General features: G+C 42.8%; 1 protein-coding gene across 2 annotated transcripts in view; it reads right to left on the bottom strand.

Moving 5' to 3' along the window:
* Positions 1 to 18,737, bottom strand: part of PTPRG (protein tyrosine phosphatase receptor type G) — a 731,350-nt gene that overhangs the window by 60,034 nt on the left and 652,579 nt on the right. The window contains exons 14-15 of one of the 2 annotated variants that reach the window (XM_022572679.2): positions 13,206 to 13,292; positions 394 to 485 (exon numbers count right to left, since the gene is read on the bottom strand). In XM_022572679.2, the coding sequence (XP_022428387.1) occupies positions 394 to 485; positions 13,206 to 13,292 (179 nt within the window). The remainder of the gene's footprint in view (positions 1 to 393; positions 486 to 13,205; positions 13,293 to 18,737) is intronic. The other variant, XM_022572681.2, reaches the window with a different exon arrangement.

Here is an 18,737-nt window from a genome sequence, read left to right as displayed (position 1 = left end):
AAAAACAAAAAAAAACCCACCCAGTATTTCAAATTGTGATTCTTTTTAAAAAAAGCAAGCACAAATTACCTATCAGGACAAAATTTAGTCCAAGTAGATTGTAAATACATTAAGTACGTTTTCCCCTTTTTTCTACTGTTTCTTCCGTTCCCTCTTGTGAATCTACACTGTATGAACTCATAGTTATTTGTTCCCCTGAAAGATGATTTCATTACATGGCAGATATGTAAAGGAGTATAGATTTCATTAAATTACCCTTAGTTAAGGCTCTCGTAGACTGGGCAAGCTTGCAAAGGTTATAAAAATAATATTTTGTCATGGCTGTCACATAACACTGAGAACAAAAGAGAAAAACAATTAGCCCACTGGAAATAGGAGTTGTGTCTTACTTACCCGGAATAGGAATGATAGGAATACTTTCATTGGGGACCACCCGAGGTGAACTGCTATCTTCCACATAGAAATGAGCTGTCTGAAAACATTTTCTGTACAGGAAACAGAAAAACATGCAAACAGTGAGAGAAGAGAAATACACTTTGTCTGAGTTCACCATCTCTCAATTCTTTCAGATTCTCCCAGCTTTAAATTTCACCCAGCACTGAGTGCAGGCCCATGGGAAAGTAACAAGATACAAGAAGGACAATATCCAGCCCATTGGAAGAACCCCAAATAGCTGAAGAATACCCATTTTTTTATTATACCATACCCATCCTCAGAGTTAAAAGGGAAAAAACTTCGTAGTGAACCACTCAGAAACATGAGAAGTTGGCACGGACTGTGTAAACCTGCTGTACAAACTGCGAGTCTTAGCCCACAATATTCCCAAATTCAACCTGTTCCAGAGGAAGACTTTGCTATGCTAAACCCCTAGCGCCAAGTTCAAAGCACATCTCAGACCCTCCCAAACGCAGTCATCAAACAGCCCAAGCACACAACAGCAGCACATTGTCAGCGCTCAGCGAAGGCCCTCGGAGCCCCAGACAGCTCTCGACGGGGGTCAGAGGGCTTCCAGGGGGCAGGCCCTCAAACTCCCAGGCCCTGGACAGACAGCATGGGAAACAAAGAGCCGAAGGCTTCAAGTGTCAGCTGCTTGTTGGGGCTTCGGTTTTGTTTTTACCTGGACTTGAGACAAAGCAGGGAGCAAACACTGGTCATCACAGGACAGGCAGTGAAAAGAAAAGCCATCGGCAGCTCACTCAGCTTCTGCTTACTGCTGCCGGCCGGCAGGCCCTCGGCTTTCCTGCAGCCACGTCACTGCTCATTGCGGCCCTAATGAGCTGCCCCAAGCACAGGCTGAATATTTAATGAGGCTGCTCAGCGTGAATGGCTATTGTGACCAGAGAAGGGTCCCTGTTCATCTGGCAGAGGGGCTTCACAATAGCTGGCCCCACTGCTGGGTCTTTGAGCAAAGCAGGCGGCATCCTTCTGGTGCTTGGTGTCCCTGGGACTCATTCCACTCCTCCGGCATCTCTCACCAAGCCCCATTTACACCCACTGTAGCTTTGCTTTTTCGGGAGGCGTATTCCCACCACTGGAATTAAGTCAACTTTTCTTCGGAACTGTCATCGATCATCTAATCAGAAGTCCCAGGGATGATTCTGTTGGGTGTACCATGTTGCTATGAAGCCAAAGAAAAGGGGGTTGGGGGGTGGATCTGAAAGATCACGGGACTCTAGAGAGCACAGGAGATCTTGGTGGAAGCGAGGAGGCCTCCAAGTCCTACGGATTATTCCCCCGCAGCTTTACATGGAGCGATCAGAACCACGCACAATCAGAAACGATCGCGTGTCACACTGTGAAGTGTGTTCCTTTAAGCAGTGCCTATTTTCGGATGGAAAGCGGCTCTACCCACTGTACACCCGGGCATGGCTCTAGAACAGGTCTGGATAGCTGCTCCCTATACCATTAGGGGGTCCTGAACATAAATCACTCCCACTCCGGGCACATCTCATGGGACTGCTCTCGCCGTGCTCTGAACAATGATTTTTTTCTATGAATTGCCTGGCATTTGTAGCATAAATAATAGAACACGTTTTCATCACTCACTGTCTAGCTGCCTATACCTAAATTTGGAAGGAACAGTCAGTCTGACTTACGCTACATGGACATGCAACGTACAAAGTATTTTAGGGCTGTGGTAGTAACGGAATCTTCTACTGAATGTGACATGATGCAAATCCATGTGGGAAAAAACCATGATTTTGTTGTCTGAGGTAATAGCTTCTTTCTGTTTCTAAGCTCATCAGCAAGTTTTCTCTTCTTGGATTCTTCCCCCTACGCCCCAGCAAATTTGCACAGATTTCCAGAATATAACACTAGCGTTAAAACACACAGGATACGGACTTCACAAACTAGCTAGAACCCTAACCAGCCAGCGTCATAGCTAAGGAAAATCTACTTTTGTTAAGATACTGACCACTGAAGTACTTAGTGCTATATGACGCTGAAACAAATGGCACACAATTTACCGGCTCAGACTTTAACTAAGTGAAGAAGGAAAAAAGTGCAAAAAAAGACACCCCACAACAACAACAAAGAAATAACTATTCTAAGACCACAATTACTCTACCTGTTAAATTTCTAAGATAGAAAGCATTAGTAAAAAGAATCAGTACCGGCCAAGGGACTGTTAACGTCAAGTGACTTGGAAAGGATAAACGACATCGTGGGTTCTTTTTCCGGCAGAAGACAGGCAGACAGTTCACCCAGACTCTCAGTTCCATGTGAGGCGAGAGGCTCCACATTCTCTTTGAAAAAAGCAGTGTGTACCGAAGCACATCACATGCTAGTGCCCCATGTGTGGCTGTTTATAATGGATTTTCCCTGGAGCAAAAGACCTCTGTGATTGCCAGGGAGGAGCACAGCACTGGGATGCAGGTCAGAAACCCGGAGACACAGCTCCCTACATCTGCATCTTGATGCAGGTCATGCGGGCTTTCCTCCCACCCATGGACTCGGGTGGGCACCCAACTATAGAACTTGGGGGCAAATGAATAAAGGTTTCAGTGGACCCACTAAACATTTATTCAGCACCCACTACACAGCAAGAAGCATGCATATAACGCATTCTTATGGCTGGACGCCTTAAAAACACCTCAAGCCTGGCTAAACACTGGAGTAATTTAGAAAGGATCGTGTGCACACGTAATTCACAATCTCTGCAGAAAAATTAGGAAATAAATACAAATGAACAAAAAGAAAAAACAATCAGGTAAAGTTACCCTCATCCTTCTCTTAGTAATCTTCACTATTAATATTGTGGGGTACATCCTTCCACACTTTTCCTCACTTATTGACTGTTCCTTGATCACTGACAGTGAGGGGCTGGGAGCAGAACATAAACAAGACAGACGAGGTCCCTGCCCTCAGGGCAGTTTATAGTCTCTTGGGGAAATCAACAACAAACAAGTAAACAAATAATTTCAAATAGTCAAGAGCTATGAAGAAAATAAAACAGGATGAGGTGGTGATAACTGATGCGGGGAGGTGAAGGAAGGGACCTCACCAGGACGTGGCATGGGAGCTGAGAGCTGATTGGGGAGGACCAGTCGTAGGAGGGTATAGGGGAAGACCACTCTAGGCAGATCCAGGAGCCGGTTAAAAGAGCCTTGGGGGCCTTCCCTGGTGGCGCGGCGGTTGGGAGTCCGCCTGCCGATGCAGGCGACACGGGTTCGTGCACCGGTCCGGGAAGATCCCACATGCTGCGGAGCGGCTGGGCCCTTGAGCCATGGCCACTGAGCCTGAGCGTACGGAGCCTGTGCTCCGCAACGGGAGAGGCCACAACAGTGAGAGGCCCGCGTACCGCCAAAAAAACAAAACAAAAGAGCCTTGGAACAGAGTAAGCTCATCCACTGCAGGAACTGAACGGACGCCAGACTTAAGAGCAGGGCAAGAAGTGGACCCAGAGAGGTGGGCAAGAGCCAGGTCATGCCAGGCCGAAGGCCACAAGCTTCACTGGCATCTGTGAGCGACGGAAAGCCAACGGAGGGCTTTAATCCGCGGACTGGAACGGTCTGACTCATCTCCTTTGAAGCGCTCACTTTGGCTGCCTGGTGGTGAACAGAGTACAGAGCAGCAAGAACGGAGCAAGGAGATGCATCAGGGGCTACTGATGTAATCTCACCCAAATACAGACAGGCAGACCAAAATGAGGTCATATTTATACGTATCTCCTTGATAACAAGTATGAACTGACATCTCACGTTAATGTCTCTTCCACTTCATGGATGCGCTACATTGTTAGATATTTCACTTATTATTTCTTGAATAACTATTGACTGGGGATCTACTTTGGGCGAGGGACTGACTACGGTGCTCAGCTGTGGTCACCTTTTCACTACCAGTGACCACACGGAGATGAACACTCTGGGGGTACACATGCTGCACTTTGAGTTTAAAATCTAAGAAAAGGGGCTGGTTCAGAGTCGTTATCACATGACATTTTATTTAACTTGCTCACCTCAGAGAAATCTCAGGAGAGGGTTTTTTTGGTTTTGTTTTGTTTTGTTTTACCTCCAGCAGTATCCAGGAATAAAAATGTAAAGGCAGTGATTTTGGAGAAGAGGAAAAGAAAATGGAAGTTTTAATGTCTCTAAATGTCTCAACTGTGAAGTGTTCGAAGAGGCAGTCTTGTCTCTAATTCTGAGCTCAGGAAAATGGAGATAAAATTTCTGAAAATGTCCGACTATGTCACCGAGCATGCAATTTCAAAGTTCTATCTAGGTCTAATTCACTTTCAAAGAACTGACTCTAAAACCCCTCATTGAATGAAAAAGATTCTAGGATCATCAAGAGCCATTTTCTAAAATTATTTCTTCACAGCGAGCATTTGTTTATGCCAGTACCTTAAAAAGGGAAAACTATAAAGTAGATCATGTTTGGAATAAAAAAATACATTTTCAAGTTTCACTACAAATTACAGTCCGGTGGGTTCCCACCATAAATTCTGTTTTCACCGCTTGCCGCCTTCTTTCTTTCTTTTCTTTTTCTCTGCCCACCCCTACCCCTATATATGTGCTTTAAGGAACTGAGAACAGATCTGTTTTTTTTTTTTTAATTGGCCCTGACTGGCTTAGTAATGATCCAAATTAGTTATCTTTTACTTTGCTTCATCTACCTTTGAGCATGTGTTTTCCTGACACTCTGAGTTTCCCAATTTAGGAATTTAAGTCCGCCTTAGTTTTGGAGGGTCCTGACGTCAGTCAGCTACCCCCACCAACCCATGCACGCACACACGCGCACCCCACTGAACTTTCAATCACGCACTGGTTATCACCCAGAGGCACGTATCTCTTTGGTTTGGGAAGCTTTTAAAATACAGAAAAACGGTTCCCGAGAGTCTCCAGCACTCTAGGAAAGCCCTAACAAAATAAAACAATCTTGAATGGCAGACACCTTAAAAATGCCCAGAGAAGACTCTAGATTTTAAAGGGTCCCCTATGAGATAGGAAACAGTATTAACAATTCAAGGATGGGGATGTCCCTGGTGGTCCAGTGGTTAAGACTCTGCGCTCCCAATGCCGGGGGATGGGTTTGATCCCTGGTCAGGGAACTAAGATCCCTCATGGCGCAGCCCAAAAAAAAAAAAAAAAAAAGTTAAAAAAAATAGAATTCAAGGACGTTAACATACTCATCTCAAACACAGAAAGAAAAACTGTATTGCCTATACTTGAATAAAAACGTGAAAGGTCTTCTGCTTTGTTTCTGTTATAAGTTTCTCAGAAATAGGATGGAATTCTCCAAATTGGAGGCAAGTGTTCTGCCACTGTACAGAACAGAAGTCTCAGCACAGAAGAAACTCAGATTTCTCAAATGAAAGTTTTTCCTCCTAAAGCTACCTTTTAAGCCACCTTTGTGGCTTTACGGCTCTATTGTCTGCCAGCAAAATAAATTTTAGTTTCTATGAAGGAACTGAAGTTGTCGATACGAACTTTACTATCAAGCAGTTCATGATGTTCTGATGTCCTGAATTCCAGGCGTCCTGCCACTTGCACAAATTTGAAAACCACCGAGTTAGATGGCTTTCTAAACTCCCCCTCCCTGGCCCGTGAAGCAAGTACCACTATAGAGTTCCATCGCACGTTCACTGAACGCTCCCAGATGGATGCAAGAAAAAGACATCCCAGTTTGCAGAAGATGCTTTTCCTCCGTTCAACTTGAGGGGAATCTGGGCCAGAATGAAAATGAAATGGGAGATGTGAGTCTCTGTGTCCCACTTCTCCTATGGCTCTCACAGACTAAGCATCTCTCACCTTGAATGAGAGTCTACCGTTTAACGGTATGCATGTTTCACATGACACAGCCCCAGAACACAAGCCAAATGCTTCTGGTTTTTGACCAAAGATGGTCAACTATGTGTATCTCACAGGAAGTTCTAAGTAGCAAAATGGAAACAAGCTTTCTATATTACTCTCCCTTCCTTCATCCCTTTTTAGAAAACCAACATGGGCTCATAGTTTAAGATTTCTAAGAAAGGCTTGACTAGAAGTGAAAAGGATAATGTACCAGATCCTCTCCAGTAGTTGATCAGAAGTGGATCCTGGCTAGCAGCTCCCTGGTCTCAAGACCACACCCCACTACCTGTGGTCCAGACCCATCCGGTGTCTGAAGGCCTCGTGGCAGGAATGGGCACGTATGCATCAGCCTGGCTTCTAAAAACCCACAGACACTTAAAGCTTAGTCATGAACAATGGGTCTCGGACTGAAATTTCTAAAAATAACTTTGCATTCTTTCAAATAAGGCATATATTTTGAAGAGAGACTTTTTCGAAAATCAAAAATTCTACTCTTGGGCTTCCCTGGTGGCGCAGTGGTTGAGGGTCTGCCTGCCGATGCAGGGGACACGGGTTCGTGGCCCGGTCCAGGAGGATCCCACATGCCGCAGAGCGGCTGGGCCTGTGAACCATAGACGCTGGGCCTGCGCGTCCGGAGCCTGTGCTCCGCAACAGGAGAGGCCACAACAGTGAGGGGCCCGCGTACCGAAAAAAAAAAAAAAAATTCTATTCTTGAGAAAGCACAGCCCATGTCAAAGTACATCTTCTAGTCAGGATGCAGTAGATACCAACCGAGATCAGTAAGCCATCAATGCCAATTCCCAGAGCTCCCCACCGAAACACACATGCTGCCAGCACAGGACAGGCTGGTGTGTTTAATTGGCTCTCTTGACGAATGAAATACACACACACACACACACACACACACACACAGCCAGCTACTCTGGCTGTGCTTTGTAACTTAATAAATAAACTCAAGTTACAGAGGCTTCCTATTCAAACAAAACGCAGCAAACTACAAAGATAAGCAGGAACCCTCTAGACTCTCCCTTCCTCGCCTCTCATTTCTTTCCAGGAATCTGACACATCTTAAGGCAGAACACCCAGTGAGAGCAAACTTCCGCAGAAAGGCTTTCCTTTCTGCTGCTCCTGTCTTCCCAGGTACCTGCTTAGATAACCTCTGATGTGTCCTAACAATTTTCTTACTTAGACCTCTTTCTGCCCCTCGAACAGGAAGCTGGGAATAATTTAGGTGACTGATACTTTTCAAAAGCTAAGTGCCGACCTCCAGTCCGGGAAGATTGAATATTGGAAATGTGAGGAGTTCCACTCCGTACGGCTCCTCCGAAGGCAGAAATCCAGACCCGCTTACAGGAGAGGGGGTTTCGGAGGTCTCTAGAAATCTGGGTCAAAATGGGCATCCCTTTGGCAAGCTTGAGATGTCACCCTGTTGTCATCCAGGGTCCTCGGCTTATAGTAACACTGCCCTTAGCATCAGCACGACTGATGGGGCCGGGGCGAGAGCAGGATCACGACACGATTTCTAGACTCCTGTGAAAAACCCGGGATTACAAAATAACCAAATACTGATATATAGGGATTAGGAACCAAGTCACTGTCTTCAAATTGAGCTCAATGCTTTTATAATCACATCGGAGTGACAAGGAGTTTGTCAGTGGCGTGCAGCTCAAAATGCTAATTGCAGGCTAGAACGGGCCATTGGCTGAGCTGCTGTTGAATATTAATTAAGTAATCGTAACTGATTTGTATACTGCCCTCATCTAAATTTACGGCGGCACGCCCGCTAATAATCCCGTTCATTCTCACGCTGTCGAGTACAGAAATCATGTTAGTATTTACTTTTGTAAATGGAGCTGTTGTAGTAAACCGTGTATGAATAAGAGCCATTTATGAATAGAAAGTGGTAACACGTTCGCATGCCTTCCAGGAAGACGACTGAGGCCTGTGTTAAAAAGACATGGATTGATATATTAGGGCAAAATGTTTCAAGGAATGGAAGTGACAAAGACAACAATAGAAGGAAAAGTCTGTGGGCGTTGATGGGCTTTTCCTCAAAGAGGAGGGTCTGCTAGAAATAATGCGGGGGTCCTGCTTAGAAAAGAGCCCAGTGTAAGTTCTGAGCTGAGGTGTTTCACATGCAACCACTCACTTGCGGTTCAGTTTCCTTTACTGCGTGTTAAATGACTCTGTTTGTCAAACTCAGTTTATACTTGTAGTATCTTTTCAGGAGGGGATCTTCTAGAAAAAAAGAATTGAGGGCTGTGTTTCTCATTTGCATATTCTCCAAACTGTCAAAGAGACACGGGATCTGACAAATACCAATGTCCTTGTGGGGATAACCTAACGGCATAATCCACATCGGGGCTAGCCTGGAAATCCTGGGACAGATGGTTGCCATAACCTGGATCAGTGGGGCTTGTCAGGTGTGAGGAGGAGATGATGGGAGGAAGGGGAAGAGAATAGCGAACAAAATTATGTTGAAGCTGAGTGGGGGGGGGAGGGGGTGACAGAGCGAAGAGATATTAAATGAGTAGAAAGTGTTTTGAAATATTTTGGATGTCACCTGGGTAGGAGAGATGTGCCGTGCAAGTCTCGTTACAGCTGGAAGTGACAAAAATCTGATTTCTGCAGTGAGAATTTTATTGGAGGATGCAGACTGCCTGCAATTAACATCTTAGGAAGGTGGGAGAAAATTAACAAATTATATCCCCATCAGTGGTCTCAAGGCAACATACCTCCTAGCTAGATATTAAGTTTGCCAAGAAACCCTTGCAGACACCCTGAAGTACTGGTAACGCTTTCCAGGAGATAAGAGAGGAAAAGGTCACTTCATAAACCACATTTTGACAAGACTGAGAACCTGAACAGGGCAGTTTGTATGTTCCAGCTGGTTTTAAGGAAGTGAGCTCTGGGCAGTCCTTGCCAACAATCCCAGCTGTTACCCTGAAAGAAGGCTTTGAAGTCATCTCCCGTTTAGTTAGCACCCTGGCCTGGAATGTTCTCCATTTCTGGACTGAGGCTTCAGGAACTCTGTACCTTATCTTGCCGCTGTTTTAGAGCCCTGACACAATTCCCCACTGACTGGGAAGGTTAACGGGGACAGGATGGGTCCAACTTATTTTGGAAATTCACATTTTACTTATTGCACATATGATTCAGTATCTGTATCATAAAATGGTCTGGTAAAAACCTTTGGCAACTACTTATTTCATTAACATACTGACTGAACTGAAGTCAGTCAGGCTTTTGCTGTAAGAGTCTTATTTTAAGGATCTAGTGAGGTATTACGTGCTTCTTCACTAAACAGCCCCAGATTGCAGTACTTTTTAAATACCTGGGACCATCTGGGAAAAAAAAAGTTGATTCAGACATCACACCATCAACCAGGTTAAATTCCAAATGATTTAAGAATTTCACATTAAAATCTGAAGCCATAAAAGTACCTTAAAAAAAGTAACCTCAGAATGGGGAAAGATTTTCTAATGACGACTCAAAACTCAGAAACCAAAGAAGAAATTTATGGATAAATCCAATTATATCAACATGAAAGAAGCAGCATAAACACAGTTAAAAGACAAACCCCAAATTAGGAAAAAAAAATCTGCAACCCATATTGCTGACAAGAGAGCTCTCTCTTAAATAGAAAACGACCGACAATGCAAAGGAAGAATGAGCAAAAGATAAAACAATTTACAGAAAAAGAAATACAAATGGCACAGACATATGAAAGATGTTTAGCCTCACTTACAATAACAGAGAACACTTTATTAAAACTACACTAAGACACCGTTTTTTTTCACCTATAAGGTTAGCAAAAATGCCGAAGTTTGACAACACCCTGTGCTGGAAAAGCTGTAGGGAAATAGGCAGGCTCATGCATTGCTAGTAGAAGCCCGCCTTGGTGTCTCCCCAGGGAGAGCAATGTGTCACCATCTATCAAAATTACAAATGCACGTAGCTCGTAAAACAGCCAATTTCTTGAATTTATCCTACAAATAGACTCATCCACTTGCAAAATAACATATAAAGTTATTCACCACACTATTGTTTGTCATAACAAAAGACCTGAGAACAACCAAAATGACAGCCACAGGAGACTAGTTAAACAAATCACAACACAACTATACAAAAAAATACCGTGCTTCTGTAAAAAAGAATGAGAAAACTATATACACATCGAGAAAAATCACGTTACGTGAAAAAAGAAGGTTTATGACAGTGTATGCAGTATTCTCCTCTGTAAAAGGAGATAAGGGGATATAGGTTCAAACACACACACACACACACACACACAGCAACCTTTAAGGACAGACAATTACCTAGTAGTAGTGGTTACCTGTGCATGATGGGGTAGGAAGCAGGGTTTGGTGGGTGGGTGATGGCATGGAGATCTCGGAGTATATATAATTTTACACTTTTTGACTTTTGACCCATGTCAAGTATTACCTATTCAAAATCCTAAAACACTGAAAAATTTACAACTTTTTTGGAAAAGTAAATACTTGGGTCTGATTTTTATTGTTTTTTCTTCCCCCTTCTGGGGAGATAATCAGCGATCCCTTCTTACAGGCTTGGTCCTGCTTGGTGATTCTGTCCACCCTTGGACTGCACTGACCCTCCCTCCCTCCTGACGTGCGAGAGGAGTGGTTAAGGCCAGTGAAGTTAGACAAAGAGGCCAAGAGGAGCAGGGCCCCCCTGTCCCCTGGAAGGCTTCCTATAGAGGCAGCAAAGGGTGCAACTGGGTCGGGGGGCTCCACAAAAGCTCCTGGGGATAGAGTAGGGGGAGGGGAGGGGAAAGTGGGCTGGCTGGAGGTCTTCAGGACACAGAACCCTCAGGAGGAGTGAGGAATGGCGGGCTCTGGAGGGAGAGAGTATGGCAGGGTAGCCAGCAGAGAAGAGCGGAGACTTGAGAATACGTCTTTACCAGGCCCATATCTTCGCCATGGAGAAGTCAGCACAGCACGTGGGGCAGTGAGGAGAGGCGGCATCGCTAAGGACTCAGACCACAGGGGTGGCAGTCCCCAGTCGGCCACCTGAGCAGGGTGGCCCTGACAAGTAACTTCTCAGAGCCCCGGTTCCCTCATCTTCTAACGGGGTAATAAATTTCACGCACTAAGCATTTTACACCTATTACCTCATTTACTCTTCACAGCCCTGCGACAAGGAACGATTACTAGACCCATTTTCTAGATGAGTCAGTTGAGGCTCAGAGGGCTTCGGGAAGTAACTCAAGGTCACAGAGCCAGGAGGAGGTAGAGCTGCAATGAGAGCTCACAACTCCCTGAGCCAAGGTCTGTCTTAGTTCCTAATTTTATAAAAAAAAGTAAAGTCAGAGACATGATTCACAAGTAGGTGAATTCTATAAATACTTGTAGTTTCCCAAGATAGTTCTCAACTTCTAGACCTACATAAAACTGTGCTTCCCCCAAGCTTCTGGCACTCAGAAGTACAGAAGATACCAGAGGGACTGAAGTGCTTTATAACAAAACATAGCCTCTCAGGATCTAAAATATATCTCTAACGAGCACACTCCCACATTTGGGGCCAAGTACAAAAATTAGACTAAGTAACAGTCTAACAGTCCACTTGGCTATGGCATCATTTCTGGAAAGGACTTAGAAATTGGAAGAGCATTTATCTTTGTGCCATCCACGAGGTAATGCTGGCTTTTAAAAGTGTTACAGTCAAAACCACATTATATTTATAATGAACTGGGCATAAAAGTTAGGCATTTAATTGATGTTCAAGGTCTCCCTCTTAAGATTAGATCTTTGAATCGAAAGCTTGTACAGAGGGGTTTCTCTTTCAGTTTTTACCCTTGGAGTGTTGAAAATGTGATTCAAAATCGAAGACTTCAATAAGTAAAAAGAGATCATAGAAAGAATAATTACATTACCAGAGTCAGCCGTTACTGCCTTTCTCTAAAAGGCCAAAATTGCACCGTTGACCTTAAAAGAAGATGGATCATAGAATTTCTCATTAATCTTCCATAATTCTTATACTATACCATCTTAGGATAGGTATACGTCTCATAGGTATCCCTGATTATAGTGGGTGGATATCTACAATTTCATCTAATAATCTGATTTACCCACAACCAATGGAGACAAATAATTCCATGTAAAAATTCTAATGTAAATTCAATAAATTGGTTCATTGAAAGTAATAAAGGACTACTCACAACAAAATATTAACTAGTGAATTATCCTAATTGGCCATTTAATATTAAAGTATTAATTACCATATTAAGCAGTTTGCCTAGATAAGCCTTACAAAAGTATTATCAAGGGCTCATGTGTGGTGATTAAAATTACATAATCCCGACTCCTAAAGGTTTATTATAAATCTTTCCAGGACAATAATTTTTTCAAGTATTCAAGCTATCTAGAACTTTTATTTATTTTTTAAAATTTTAGCCTTCTTATGGAAAAACACACGATGTAACCCCATTTACTTGTTCTTCCCTTCCTAGTCGTCTTCCTTAACTCTTCTACAAATTTAGGTTTCTACAAGGTATTTTTCACTTATAAGGCTAAACGCATGCATAAACTTTTTTTTTAAAACTCTCAAACATGCAAACATCTGAAATTTCAGAAAGAAAATGGATGCAACAGACATACAGACACATAAACACAGAACGCACCCCCATCCTAGAAACAAAAAACATCCCCCCAAATGGCAAAATCAAGCAAAGCAAGCACGCATAGGACATAAATTTAGTTGCTACCAGCTACCTGCAAGCTGCACTGGTATTTGCAAGTCATACTTTTGGGAGCTGGGGTAGAACAGGTGAGTTTCAGCACCGTGCTGTCTAGAGGGCTTTAATCCCCATGGCAACAGAACAAAAATCCGGCAAACCAGTCCCGGCCAAAGAGACCCCCCTCCCCCACCTTAAGCTTGACTGCCCCTCACCTGCTCCCCTTCTCTCCTCTCTCCCCAGAAGAAGGCACTTCATGGAAACGTCTGGGAAAGCCCTTGGACTTTATTTTGTTACACCCTCTAAATGGACAAAAAACAAAAGAGAACAGGTGTAGCAGACAATACTTTCAAATGGCCACCAAGAGTTCCACCGATTCCCCCCTCCCACCTATCACAGACAAACCCCACCATTAGGCCTCACTGGGGGCATGTTCCATAGGGAAAGGTTACACACAATGATATCTGGGCTTGTTAAGGTCTTTTATGCTGAGATAAGAAATGGGAAATGGGAACTTTGCTCTTAAAAAGCTGTCTTTAGATATTAGAAACCTCTATCACCCCTGGTGTTAATGGAAGGTAAAGATATCACCAACCTTGGCTGCGTGAACACAGCCTGAAGGGGGCTAGTGCGCCACAACTAGCCGGGAGGGAGTCCGGGAAAAAGTCTGGAGCTGCCGAAGAGGCAAGAGACCGTTGTTTCGGGGTGCGCGAGGAAAGGGGATTCAGAGCACCGCCTAAACGAACTCCAGAGACGGGCGCGAGCCGCGGCTATCAGCACGGACCCCAGAGACGGGCATGAGATGCTAAGGCTGCTGCTGCCGCCACCCAGAAGCCTGTGTGCGAGCACAGGTCACTATCCACACCTCCCCTCCCGGGAGCCTGTGCAGCCCGCCACAACTTCCCCGGGAGAACGCACAGCGCCTCAGGCTGGTGCAATGTCACGCCGGCCTCTGCCGCCGCAGGCTCGTCCCACATCCGTACCCCTCCCCCTCCCCGCGGCCTGAGTGAGCCAGAGCCCTCGAATCAGCGGCTCCTTTAACTCTGTCCTGTCTGAGTGAAGAACAGACGCCCTCAGGCGACCTACACGCAGAGGCGGGGCCAAATCCAAAGCTGAGCCCCGGGAGCTGTGCGAACAAAGAAGAGAAAGGGAAATCTCTCCCAGCAGCCTCAGGAGCAGCGGATTAAATCTCCACAATCAACTTGATGTACCCTGCATCTGTGGAATCCATGAATAGACAACGAATCATCCCAAATTAAGGAGGTGGAGTGTGATTTTCTCTGTATAGTTTTGCTTTTACCATTTGTCCTAGGGTTCTGTCTGTCCTTTTTTTAAATTTTTTTTTTTAAGTGTCGTTTTTTAGCACTTGTTATCACTGGTGAATTTGTTTTTTGTTTGGTTGCTCTCTTCTTTCTTTCTTTTTTATTACTTTTTAATTTCTTCATTTTTAATAATTTTTATGTTTCATTTTAATAACTTTATTTTTCTCTTTCTTTCTTTCTTTGTTTCTTTTTTTCTCCCTTTTCTTCTGAGCCATGTGGCTGACAGAGTCTTGGTGCTCCAGCTGGGTGTCAGGCCTGTGCCTCTGAGGTGGGAGAGCTGAGTTCAGGACACTGGTCCACCTGAGACATCCTGGATCCACATAATATCAAACAGCAAAAGCTCTTCCAGAGATCTTCATCTCAACGCTAAGACCCAGCTCCACTCAACGACCAGCAAGCTACAGTGCTGGATACCTTACGCAAAACAACAAGCAAGACAGGAATACAACCCCACCCATTAGCAGAGAGGCTGCCTAAAATCATAATAAGGTCACAAATACCCCAAAACACACCACAGGACGTGGTCCTGCCCACCACAAAGACAAGATCCAGCCTCATCCACCAGAACACAGGCACCAGTCCCCTCCACCAGGAGGCCTACACAACCCACTGAACCAACCGTAGCCACTGGGGGCAGACACCAAAAACAACGGGAACTACGAATCTGCATCCTGTGAAAAGGAGACCCCAAACACAGTAAGTTAAGCAAAATGAGAAGACAGAGAAACACACAACAGATGAAGGAGCAAGGTAAAAACCCACCAGACCAAACAAATGAAGAGGAACTAGGCAGTCTACCTGAAAAAGAATTCAGAGTAATGATAGTAAAGGTGATCCAAAATCTTGGAAATAGAATGGAGAAAATACAACAAACGTTTAACAAGGACGTAGAAGAACTAGAGAGCAAACAATGATGAACACCACAATAAATGAAATTAAAAATTCTCTGGAAGGGACCAATAGAAGAATAACTGAGGCAGAAGAATGGATAAGTGACCTGGAAGATAAAATAGTGCAAATAACTACTGCAGAGCAGAATAAAGAAAAAAGAATGAAAAGAATTGAGGACAGTCTCAGAGACCTCTGGTACAACATAAAACTCATCAACATTCAAATTATAGGGGTCCCAGAAGAAGAATAGAAACAGAAAGGGACTGAGAAAATATTTGAAGAGATTATAGTTGAAAACTTCCCTAACATGGGAAAGGAAAGAGCCACCAAAGTCCAGGAGGCACAGAGGGTCCCATACAGTATAAATCCAAGGAGAAACGTGCCAAGACACATATTAATCAAACTATCAAAAATTAAATACAAAGAAAAAATATTAAAGGCAGCAAGGGAAAAACAACACACAGGGGAATCCCCATAAGGTTAACAGCTGATCTTTCAGCAGAAACTCAGCAAGCCACAAGGGAGTGGCAGGACATATTTAAAGTGATGAAAGGGAAAAACCTACAACCAAGATTACTCTACCCAGCAAGGATCTCATTCAGATTTGACGGAGAAATTAAAACCTTTACAGACAAGCAAAAGCTAAGAGAATTAAGCACCACCTAAGCAGCTTTATAACAAATGCTAAAGGAACCTCTCTAGGCAGGAAACACAAGAGAAGGAAAAGACCTACAATAACAAACCCCAAACAATTAAGAAAATGGTAATAGGAACATACATATCGATAACTACCTTAAATGTAAATGGATTAAATGTTCCAACCAAAAGATACAGACTGGCTAAATGGATACAAAAACAAGACCCGTACATATGCTGTCTACAAGAGACCCACTTCAGACCTACGGACACATACAGACTGAAAGTGAGGGGACGGAAAAAGATATTCCATGCAAATGGAAATCAAAGGAAAGTTGGAGTACCAATTCTCATATCAGACAAAATAAGACTTTAAAATAAAGACAAGGGACAAAGAGGACACTACATAATGATCAAGAGATCAATCCAAGAATAAGATATAGCAATTGTAAATATTTATGCACCCAACACTGGAGCACCGCAATACATAAGGCAAATGCTAACAGCCATAAAAGGGGAAATCAACAGTAACACAATCATAGTAGGGGACTTTAGCACCCCACTTTCACCAATTGACAGATCATCCAAAATGAAAATAAGGAAACACAAGCTTTAAATGATACATTAAACAAGATGGACTTAATTGATATTTATAGGACATTCCATCCAAAAACAACAGAATACACTTTCTTCTCAAGTGCTCATGGAACAATCTCCAGGATAGATCATATCTTGGGTCAGAAATCAAGCCTTGATAGATTTAAGAAAATTGAAATCATATCAAGTATCTTTTCTGACCACACGCTATGAGACTAGATATCAATTACAGGAAAAAATCTGTAAAAAATACAAACACATGGAGGCTAAACAATACACTACTTAATAACCAAGAGATCACTGAAGAAATCAAACAGGAAATCAAAAAATACCTAGAAACAAATGACAATGAAAACACAATGACCCAAAACCTATGGGATGCAGGAAAAGCAGTTCTAAGAGGGAAGTTTATAGCAATATAAACCTACCTCAAGAAACAAGAAACATCTCAAGTAAACAAGCTAAACTTACACCTAAAGCAATTCTAGAAAGAACAAAAAAAACCCAAAGTTAGCAAAAGGAAAGAAATCATAAAGATCAAATCAGAAATAAATGAAAAACAAATGAAGGAAACGATAGCAAAGATCAATAAAACTACAAGCTGGTTCTTTGCGAAGATAAACAAAATTGATAAACCATTAGCCAGACTCATCAAGAAAAAAAGGGAGAAGACTCAAATCAATAGAATTAGAACTGAAAAAGGAGAAGCAACAACTGACAGTGCAGAAATACAAAGGATCATGAGAGATTACTACAAGCAACTATATGCCAACAAAATGGACAACCTGGAAGAAATGGACAAATTCTTAGAAAATCACAACCTTCCAAGACTGAACCAGGAAGAAATAGAAAGTATAACCAGACCAATCACAAGCACTGAAATTGAGACTGTGATTAAAAATCTTCGAACAAACAAAAGCCCAGGACCAGATGGCTTCACAGGTGAATTTTATCAAACATTTAGAAAAGAGCTAACACCTATCCTTCTCAAACTCTTCCAAACTATAGCAGAGGGAGGAACACTCCCAAACTCATTCTACGAGGCCACCATCACCCTGATACCAAAACCAGACAAAGATGTCACAAAGAAAGAAAACCACAGGCCAATATCACTGATGAACATAGATGCAAAAATCCTCAACAAAATACTAGCAAACAGAATCCAACGGCACAGTAAAAGTATCATACACCATGATCAAGTGGGGTTTATCCCAGGAATGCAAGGATCCTTCAATATATGCAAATCAATCAATGTGATACACCATATTAACAAATTGAAGGAGAAAAACCATATGATCATCTCAATAGATGCAGAAAAAGCTTTTGACAAAATTCAACACCCATTTATGATAAAACCCCTCCAGAAAGAAGGCACAGAGGGAACTTACCTCAACACAATGAAGGCCATATATGACAAACCCACAGCGAACATCATTCTCAATGGTGAAAAACTGAAAGCATTTCCTCTAAGATCAGGGAGAAGACAAGGTTGTCCACTCTCCTCACTATTATTCAACATAGTTTCGGTAGTTTTAGCCACAGCAATCAGAGAAGAAAAAGAAATAAAAGGTTTCCAAATCAGAAAAGAAGAAGTAAAGCTGTCACTGTTTGCAGATGACATGATACTATACACAGAGAATCCTAAAGATGCTACCAGAAAACTACTAGAGTTAATCAATGAATTTGTTATAGTAGCAGAATACAAAATTAATGCACAGAAATCTCTTGCATTCCTATACACTAATGATGAAAAATCTGAAAGAGAAATTAAGGAAACATTCCCATTTACCATTGCAACAAAAAGAAAAAAATACCTAGGAATAAACCTACCTAAGGAGACAAAAGACCTGTATGCAGAAAACTGTAAGACACTGATGAAAGACATTAAAGATGATACAAACAGATGGAGAGATATACCATGTTCTTGGACTGGAAGAATCAATAATGTGAAAATGAGTATACTACCCAAAGCAATCTACAGATTCAATGCAGTCCCTATCAAACTACCAATGGCATTTTTCACAGAACTAGAACAAAAAATTGCACAATTTGTATGGAAACACAAAAGACCCTGAAGAGCCAAATCAATCTTGAGAAAGAAAAGCGGAGCTGGAGGAATCAGGCTCCCGGACTTCAGACTATACTACAAAGCTACAGTAATCAAGACAGTATGGTACTGGCACAAAAACAGAAATATCGATCAATGGAACAGGATTGAAAGCCCAGAGATAAACCCATGCACATATGGTCACCTTATTTTTGATAAAGGAGACAAGAGTATACAATGGAGGAAAGACAGTC

The sequence above is a fragment of the Delphinapterus leucas genome, chromosome 10 (assembly GCF_059928025.1).
Source record: "Delphinapterus leucas isolate spDelLeu-1000000601 "Yukka" chromosome 10, BTC_Dleu_Yukka2, whole genome shotgun sequence".
Lineage (NCBI taxonomy): Eukaryota > Metazoa > Chordata > Mammalia > Artiodactyla > Monodontidae > Delphinapterus > Delphinapterus leucas.
This window is presented reverse-complemented; position numbering and strand designations above follow the sequence as displayed.